At 51.5% G+C, this 9540-nt stretch overlaps 1 protein-coding gene across 2 annotated transcripts in view; it reads left to right on the top strand.

Moving 5' to 3' along the window:
• Nucleotides 1-930: 930 nt before the first annotated feature.
• The window catches only part of LOC141958485 (sodium- and chloride-dependent GABA transporter 2), a 31965-nt gene continuing 23355 nt past the window's right edge, over nucleotides 931-9540 (top strand). Inside the window, exons 1-5 of one of the 2 annotated variants that reach the window (XM_074901287.1) lie at nucleotides 931-981; nucleotides 2513-2728; nucleotides 6041-6175; nucleotides 7195-7335; nucleotides 7950-8034. In XM_074901287.1, coding sequence (XP_074757388.1) covers nucleotides 2518-2728; nucleotides 6041-6175; nucleotides 7195-7335; nucleotides 7950-8034 — 572 coding nt within the window. In that variant the 5' untranslated portion in view covers nucleotides 931-981; nucleotides 2513-2517. Of the gene's footprint in view, nucleotides 982-2450; nucleotides 2729-6040; nucleotides 6176-7194; nucleotides 7336-7949; nucleotides 8035-9540 lie in introns of both variants that reach the window. The other variant, XM_074901286.1, reaches the window with a different exon arrangement.

The following is a 9540-nucleotide window of genomic DNA, read 5'->3' as shown; positions in this document are numbered from 1 at the left end:
CATCTTTGGACCATCACAGCTGTAACACATCTACTCTGAACAATATTCTGTTCTGTTTGCATTTCTTATGGCCTCAAAGCATGAAGCTAAGGTTATTGGGTAAATACCTGCAGTAATCCCAAGACCTCCTCCTTGAACAGCCACAGCTAACCTAGGACTGGGTATGCACAACTGTGGCTGGTTTTATCCCTGCTGCATGCTTTTTCATCTACTGCTTGTCCATTCCCATTGTGGCTTCTGGAGTGATGGTCTGGGATGGAGCAGTGCTGCTTCTGGGAAAGACCAGTGGAAAAGATCCCTGGGTGTGAGGGAAGAGAGTTTGCAACCTGCTGAATTTCTGAACGAGGCTGTTTTGGGCCCTTAGTAAGAAGCAGTAGAGCATTTAGCAGAGTTTATTTCCAGCTCAGAGTTCTGCTGTCCACCCCTGCTCCCGGCCACGGCACAGCCCAGCTGTCCCTGTGGGCATTGCAGCTTGGGTTGTGATGCAGGACCTTGCCCTTTGCCCATGTCTTCCCCACTGAGGAGATGCTCCGTGATGGGAATTCGCCATGAATTCGTATTTCATCTCTTACCTCTTCCCAGCAAGGCTTGGGGTTTCAGCTCCCTTGGGCAGGGCTGCAGAGGCACCTGTGTGCGGTGATGTCCCCTTTCCCCTGTGCTTCCAGGCAGGGACAGCATTGGGCAGTGAGAAGCCAGAGAGCGGGAGCCAAGCGGTCCCTGGCCTGGGAGGGAGAGCACTGGCGGATGTGTGAGAGTCCTCCTTGAAGGCGGGGGGAACAAACCCCTTTGCACTGGCCATGAAATCAGTCATGTGTAGGTTTTTGTCCAGCCCTGGGGGGTGGGGGAAGGAATGTGGGTTGGGCGAAGTCTAGGATTACACCACGGCTGAATTTTTTCTTTCCACACTTTAAATAGCCAGCACCTTTCAGTCCTGCCTTTGCGTCTCCTGTCGGCTCGCGCCCTGACAGCACCGTCTGCAAGGTAACACCTCTGCCCCTGTTTTCTTCTGCCCTGCTCCCCCCGCGCCCCACACCCACCCGGGTCTGCCGTGGATGAGAGGTCACGGTGCGCTTTCTGCCTGTTTAATCATTTTCTAGTGTGGAGGGGTCCTCCCAGTCCTTCCTTGCAGTTGCTGTCAAACGCCTGCCAGTGTTTCTTGCTCCTCTTCACATCCCAGAGTGTTTTATAGGGGACTATGTAGGGGGAGGGGAGAGACTGAAAGTGCTGCTTTGCTCTCCCCCCCCCCCCCTTTTTTTTTTTTCTTCTCCCCGGATGGAGGAGAGTGTCATTTGCTGCCAGTGACTTTTCCTGCTCTCCTGGAGAGGGAGTTCCAGGCAGGAATGAATGGCAGCATTAGGCTGGGGGAACTGCTTCTGCAGGGCACGAGCAGGCTCGAGAGCTGGCACTGTGCAAAGGAAGGTGCCCTCCTTGGCATGAGGTCCTGAGCGATCCCAGCTTTGGCATCGGCTGTTGGTGGGAACCGTGGTCCTTTGCGGAGTCCCGCAGGGCAAAGGCTGCCCATGAGGAACAGGCTCAAACACCCCCTGAGCCTCTGTTGCAGCAGAGCTGATGCCACCAGTGGTGCCCATACATGTCTCCTTGCTGTGCTCTGAGGCACCAGCTGTGCACCAACAGTCACGTATGTGATGCCCTGGCTTTCTGGGGAGAAGTGTCCTCTCAGAGGTTTTTGGGGAAAGCTGGGACAGCAGGATAAGTGCCTACCTGCTCTGTGCCCATCTTCTATTTCTCTTAGCAGAGATCTGTTTAGAGACGGGAGAAGCTCTTGCAGTGCCGAAGCTTCCTGAGAGTGGTACTGTGGGGAGCTTTTGTAGGCAACAGGCAGATATTTGGAGGGGCAGAGCCTGGGAGAGATCTCAGGTGGCCATGACATCTGCACCCTATCTTTTCCTGCTATTAGAAGGATAGTACCTTTCTGAAAAAATCACCTTTTCTCCCAAGCAAGAGCTGCCACCACCAAAAGCAAAAACTTGTTTCCCTCTTACTTCACTCTGTCCTCTTCCTGCATTTAAGACTTCTGTGTGTTTTGTGGCTTTCATTGCGTGGTCTGTAAAACCAGACCTTGGTAAGAAGCAATAGGAGAGAAGAGAAACCCTTATAAAATATATTGTCAAGTATTTGATCTCTTTCTCACCCTGCTCCAGCCTTAAGTCTGTTTCCAGTACCTGCTGCAGCCTGACTGAGCTGCTGAATCTTCTGTGTAACACTGTGCTTAGAGGATGGGTTTCCAGAAGCAGGAGTGTTTTGAGATAAGTCAATTAAAAATAATAAAACTGATAGTGGCTTTTAAGGACTAGTTTTGCACTAAGCAATGAAAGTGCATGCATGATCTTAGTGCCTGGCTGCCAGCAGGAATTGTTATAAAAATCAGAGCAAGAGATGAATGGTTTGGCATGGGGTGCGTGTTCTCTCCCCTCTCTTGCCTCCTGTAGCCCACATTTCTGCCTCATTGCATGGCTTGTACTGAACATAACGGAGGAAACTCCTTCTGAAGGTGGGATGGATTACAGAGTCCCTGGTGCTGTCAGCAATGGCGAAACAGTACCCGCACACCCTGGCATGGAGAAGAAGGAGGAGGAGGAGGAGGACCAGACGCTGGAGCGAGGACAGTGGAACAATAAGCTGGAGTACGTCCTCTCTGTGGCTGGGGAGATCATCGGCCTGGGAAATGTCTGGCGCTTTCCCTACCTCTGCTACAAGAACGGTGGAGGTAAGTGCAGCCCTGGCCCTGGCTCTGGCCAGTCCCAGGCGTGCCTGGTCACTGTCCTCCCTCCATGGTCCCTCCTGCCTCTGCATTCTGTGTCTAGCCTTGCTCACCCCTGACAGCAGCTTCTCAGCAATGTCCAAGTCATGAGTCTGAAGAGAGGATGCCAACCTGCCAGCATAGTATTGCTGTCTGGGACATAAGCCGGGTTTGTTTTGACCTGGTGGGATGTGGGTGACTGAGCAGCAATGTCCCGGGGTTTCTGGTGGCTGTAGCCATGTTTCCCTGAACCCTGGCCCTGCTGGTGATGTGAGTGGCAGGGGGAGGCACGAGGAGCAGGGTGGGGGCTCAGCTCTGAGCAGTGTGACTAACTCCAGGCACCCCCACCTTGAGGAACATCAGGCACCCTGTGCAAGATGGTGAGTCCCCGTGGCATAGCAGGGAGCAGTGCTGGAGGCCACGAGGCACCCGTGTCTTTGTGGGCGCTGGGAGGAGCTGCAGCATTTCCTGGAGGTTCTAGGGGCCTCCAAGGGGCTCTTGTCCACAGGTCCTGGTCTGGTGTCTGACCATGGAGGGATGTCCCCTCGGAGCCAGGTGTCAGGGACAGGTCAGAGTTGAAGAGGTTTTTCTCGACTCATTGCAGAAGGACAGCACCCCTCCTGCACCCCGTGGTGCCCCCCTGGCATCTGTCAGAGCTGCAGGAATGTGGGAGAGGGGACTCCTGCCTCTGAGCCATGCTGCTAGGCAGTAAGGTGTGTGGATGGATGTGCTTGATGGAGAAAGAGGCAGCGGGGTGTTGCTGCTGCTGCTGAGGTTCTGGCACATCAGTGCTCCACCAGCTGTGCTCAGCAGTGACCGGTGGCCGATCCCCCGTGAGGCTGGGCTGCCCATGACTTAGTGGCAGAACCAGGCTTGCTTTTGCACACAGGTGTTTGTGGCTGCTTTTTAAGGGAGAAAATTGTCTAAAAAACTGAAAGCCCAAAGCTCTTCTCAAGTTTGGCTCAGTGGCACATGGAAAGAGGGAGTTTCTCTCCCTGTCTGGTGATTAATTGCTAATTGGCTCTCCGGAAGGGCAGGGGAGAGGGGAAATGCTGCTTGGCTGGGAGCTGGCAGGGAGCGAGCACTGGGGACCTGGGGCTGAAATCCCCTGGCTTGAGTTTGGGGTAGTCTCATGGGCCTCACTAAACTGCTTTCATCCCAGTGGCATAAAAGAGGATTAACTGCTGTTTAGCTACTTTCATGCCATACTTTGCTCAGTGCTTGTTTCTTTTCACCAGGTGGTCAGGCACTTTCTTTTCCTTTGAAAAATGAGGATTTTTCCTATTCTCCTTTTCCACGGGGAATGTTTCTTGGCTGCTTGCTGAGCTGTGTCTGCTCCCACTGCTGCACCCTTCCTGGGCACCACCCTCTCCGGGGGGAGTGGGACCTGGGACCCTGGCCTGCCACCCTTATCCCTGCTGCTCCTCCCACTGTGCTCCCTCACTAGGATTGGGGGAGAGCTGAGGACAGGTTTTGGGGAATGGGAAGCCACAGTGTGTGGTTGGACAGCAGAAGCAAGATGCAAAAGGATAGGGATTTCTCAGCATTTTTTTTTCTCCCAGAAAATGAAGCAAAGCCCTGTGAAGTGGCAGAGACTATGAGGAGTTTGAAGTTTCAGGCAAATTTTTCATCTCCAGCTGCCTTCCCATGAGGTTAGAGCAAGGATGGGTCATGAGAGTCTTGTGCAGAAAAGAAAGTGTCTCCTGCATGACTTCTCCTGGGGCAGGGCAGTGCAACAAGGCTGTGCAGGACTCAAGGCTTCCTCCCGCACCATGAAGTTCAGCCTGCCCTGGCTCGTGCTGTATCAAATCACTTGTAACACCTCAAGATTTAATTTTAAAAGCTGCCAAAGGTTTTGTCCTGTACTCCTGTGGGAAGGCTGGTCCAGGAATTTGTTTTTCTGGTACTTCCATAAAGGTGAGGGACCTTTATTTAATTTCCAGCTCCAGGTCAATCATGGCCAGCTTACAACATTTGCTCTTCTGCCAGCATTACCATCTGGCTGAAACAGCTCTGCCCTGCTGGCTGACTTTTTCTCTCCCTGCTGAATTGTATGTAGGCAGTGGTGATAACTCCTCTCATCTCACACTTTGCTTTCCTAAGTCAGACTCTTTGCAAGAAAGATATCTGCAAAATCTGAGCTATGCAAAGAGGGGCAGCCAGTCACTTTTCCTTTTTAGGGATATTTCTGCATAACAAAGAAAGAGTAATCATTTACACATTTAGTGCTCAATGTCTGATACCAAGATCCTATATAGGGGCAGGAAAAAAAAAAAAAGTTCTTTTTGCTCCTGTTCACTCTTGCTTTCACCTCCTGTGGCCTGGTCAGGCCCTCCCTGGGCAGGCTGGCCCTGCCTGTTGGGAAATACTGGGGAAGCCTGTCTGGTGGTGTGGCTGCCGGTGCCACAGCCCCTCCCCAGTGCTCCCCAAACCAGCTGCTCCCAAGGGCTCACCACTGCCTCTGTCCTGCATGTGCAGCAGTGCTTTCTGCTTCCCCTTCAGCCAGAAAAACCTCTGATGCGTGTTGGGGTTCACCCGTGGGGAGAAGGGATGGGGCTGGCCCAGAGGGATGTCAGTACTGGTGGACCCTCATCCACACTGCAGCCCTCCACCACAGGCTCCTGTCCCTGCCACCCCCCAGGCCAGAGTGGTTGTGCAGGGTGGCTTTGCTGGGCACAACTCTTTGGCTTTTACTCCTTGCCTGAAATCCATCCTGCACTAGGGCTGCTAGCATGAGGTACATTCCTACACTACTTGCTTATCATTTGCATGTCTGCTGCTTTTCGGTGAGCAAGTGATTGACAAACCCACAGACTGGGGGAAGGTGTCAGTCTCTATGTGCTCCTCACTGCCTTGTTGTTGTCATCATGGCTTTGTCAGATTGTCCAGTCAGAATAATCAATGTAAAAGGAGTCACCAACTTGATTAAAAGTCATAAGAGTTTTACAGCAGGGTGTTCTGTATTTCTATACAGCTACTGAGAACTTGTTTCACTCTTTTCTGCGCAAAAATCAGCCCTAGAAACTTTCTTTTCCTCTCCATCTTTTCTAAATGTTGAGTTTCTCATGCAATCACATCACTCTGGCAGATGAAATGGGGGGAAAATCTCTTTTTCCTGGCATCCCGTCTGTGGTCTTTCCACCCCTGCAGTCCCCATCCCTCCCAGGCTCCCAGTCCTCACCTCCCCAGGAGGAACCTGCCTTGCACCAGGTTGGAGAGGGCCTGAGCCCAGTCAACCTATGGGGCTTATTTTTCCTATCTGCCGCTTGAATCTGCCAGGTGCCTTCTTCATTCCCTACCTCATCTTCCTCTTCACCTGCGGGATCCCCGTCTTCTTCCTGGAGACAGCGCTGGGGCAGTACACCAGTCAGGGAGGGGTGACGGCCTGGCGTAGGATCTGTCCCCTCTTCGAAGGTGAGTGGGGTGAGCCGGAGAGGTCATGGTGAGGTGGGGGGACCACAGGGCCCTGGAGCGACAAGTGGTGATACCTCTCCCCACAGACTGGATTGTTACGTACCTTCATGCATCCGCTGCCCATCCCTGAGGATCCCAGCCTGGGAGGGCCACTGGCTGTCCTCTTTCCAAAACGTTGCTGAAAAAATTGATTATCTTTTTCACTAAATAGTTCCCATCATTATGTATCATCCTGGTTTCCTCCTTCAGGGCCATGGCTCTGGAGGAGCTTTGCATCCAATCAGGGTTGGCCTCCAAAGAGCTAAATGGTGAAAATGCTTCTGGTCGTTATAAGGGACCTAAAATGCTCTACTATTTTTTTAAATCAATGCTATGTTATTTTTCTGAGTTTGCAGATGGCTTAAAACCTTAGTGGTGAAAGGTGTCAGCTATCTTAATAAATTGTTAGCAGTCAGATCCTCTTCTTGCACTGTTTCAGCAGTTATCTGGCTTTAAGCCACTTTCCATGATTTCTTTGAAAGTCTCAGTTGCCTCTACCCTATGTACCAAAACCTTTAGATGCTCCTCCAGCACCTCCCAGAGAAAGTGTGGTATTAATACAAAATCTTCCAAAATAGAAATGAAAAGGGATGAATGAACAAAATAAAAATTAAATTTTGGTGAAAGAGATGTTATTCAGCAGGTGGAAAATGATTATGTGTTTCTGTCCCTTTGTGTGGCTTTCCAATTACAATCTGCCCATTCCTTGTCCAGATGTTATCCCATTGCCACCCTTTCACCAGGGAAGCCTGCAGCAGGGTGGCAGGAAGAGAGAGTCCTCGGGGCCCCTGCTTGGACCCTCACAATGTGGCATGGTGGGCTTTGGGGAGGGGATGGTGGCTCTGGTGGCCACCCCACTGGCACTCGTCTGGCAGTGCAGTCAGAATGCAGAGCAGCAGATGAACATCCCCTCCCAAGGGGATTCCTGTTCCCACACCCCGGCATGTGGGTCACCTGCCTTCGGGGCTCACTTTCTGCAGGAATTGGCTACGCCTCACAGGTCATCGTCATACTGCTGAACTTCTACTACATCATTGTCCTGGCCTGGGCCTTGTTTTATCTCTTCAGTTCGTTCACCATTGACCTCCCCTGGGGCAGCTGTGACCACGAGTGGAACACAGGTGTGTGTGGAGTCCCCTCCCAATCCTCCATCGGATCCTGGCTGAGGGGAACATGCTGCTGCCCAGGACCAAACCTCAGGAGAGAGGCTTGCCCCTTTGTGGGTGGGAGCACTGGTCATAGGGGTGGAGAGTGCTGGGTCACTGCAGTGCTGCTGGCACTTTTGGGGAAGAGGCTTGGTTGATCTGGGTCTTTGCTAGAGAGCGCCAGTGCTGGCACTGCCCAACCACTTGCAGCACCTGGCCAGTGCCATGCAGTGGTGGCCTTCCTGGTGGCTCCTGCTCTGGGCTCCAGCCACTGTGGGCACCTTCCTTCTTGGTACCTTCCAGTCATTCTCTGCTGTGTGTTAGCTAAAGACCCAGTGCTGGTTGGGACTGCTCACTGTGCCCACTGGAAAGAAAAATTAAATGTCATTGTCTTAATTGTCTCAGGTTTCTTGCCAGCCTTACCCTGGAGAGCTCTCCTTTTGTGCATCTTTGGGACTCTACAAAATTTTTCTCACAGTCCATGTCAGTGACTGTTGACACTGTGAATGGAAAGGGAGGGATTTTTCAGATCCTCCAGTACTATAGCCATTGCTACTTATGCTCCCTCTCTCCCTGGGCGTCTCCTGCAGGGAACTGCATGGAACTTCAGAAGGCAAACTCAACGCTCAACGTAACCAATGAAAATGCCACGTCCCCTGTCATCGAGTTCTGGGAGTAAGTAAAGAACAGGCTTGTACCCCCCCCTTTTCTCCAGGATGTACCTTCCCTGGGCAAGGAACAAACCCTGCAGTGGCACATCCTATTAACCCATCCTTGACAGAAGAGGACACAGGAGGAATCTGGGCAGGTCGGAGTGAAGGCTCTCGGGGGCAGCACCATCAGTCAAGGATAATGTCGCTGGGCTTGTGGTGTTTGTCTGGAGCTGTGCTGGAATGCCTCGGAGCCATCTGACTTTGTCCTTCTCTGATGCTGTATTCCTGTCCCTCTGGACCTTTTCTGCTTCTCGGTCTCACTGACCTCCATGATGGCTAGCTGATTGTGCAAGACTTTACCTCACTGATGCTTTGCCTCCTCTGGTCCTTGATATTTCGTTTATTGTCCTTTTCTTTCTTATTTCTTCTCTACTATTGCACACTCCCTTTCTCCATTTGTGCTGCTCCATTCCCTGCCTCCTTCATTGTTCTTCATTGCTAGCTGTGAACTTCCTTATCCAGTTGTTTACTCCTGCAATGTAGGTGAATTGGCTGCATGTTCCCCATCCTGAAGCTTTGGTTCAGACTCACCCAGGGTGCAAACTTCAATAAAATTAGTGGCGCTCCCTCAGGATATAGTGGCCATTGCCCTGTGGTTTGGATGACAGTTTATCTATCTGCTCTATTATCCATTGCTCTTGTTCTCTTTGGAGCATTCTGCCCTACGCAGTCTTTGATGGGCCTGGTGGCCACATCCAGCATAATCATGCTCAGGACATGGGTGCCAAGACTATAGGTGAAAGTGGGGTGAGATCTGTAGTGATCCACAAAGCAACAGCTCTGCAATGGGTTCTTGTCTGCATGTTTTGCAAGCTGTAGCATGTTCAGCTGTTGATGAGGAGACCTTAAAGCCCTGTGATGTACTGCAGGAGTCCATGCTGGTGGAGCACTACATGATCTCTTTCCTTCGAATCTGTGCTACTGTGTGATACCAGCATGTTCCCAGAAGGCTCTGGCGTGGTGGATGGTGACTTTTGTATGTGGGCTAGTCTTCATCTTAAAAACAGAAAAAGAGGTGATGTTTTCACTTTAGAGTGACTAATACGCAAGTTATCCTAAGGAGAGAAGCTCACCAAAATCAAAATTAAGTGCTAGCATCAGCTTACTTCACGCTGAAATTTTTTCCTCGTTTTTGTTCTTTCTCCCCTTGTGTTAGTCACCCTGAGGTACAGAGCAGCTTTATTTCTGTCATGAAGGCGTAGGCCTGTTGGCTTGGGATCTCTGATGACCCTCAGCATCTCTTGGGAAAAAGGCCCAGTTAAGCACTGATCCCTGGCTAATAGACTGTGCAAGTAACCCCACTGCTGCCACCGTGAATTTTCCCTGTGTGTTTAGATGGATGAAGGGCTCACCCCTCAGCAGTGCTGCTGGGTGCTGTCAGTGCACAGAACACACAGCACCTCCAGGGCATCCTCGGCTCAGCACAGGGATGCTGTTTTTAAATTTTCTTTATCTCCTGTATGCTCCC

This window comes from Athene noctua, chromosome 3 (assembly GCF_965140245.1).
Source record: "Athene noctua chromosome 3, bAthNoc1.hap1.1, whole genome shotgun sequence".
In the NCBI taxonomy this organism is placed as follows: Eukaryota; Metazoa; Chordata; class Aves; order Strigiformes; family Strigidae; genus Athene; species Athene noctua.
This window is presented reverse-complemented; position numbering and strand designations above follow the sequence as displayed.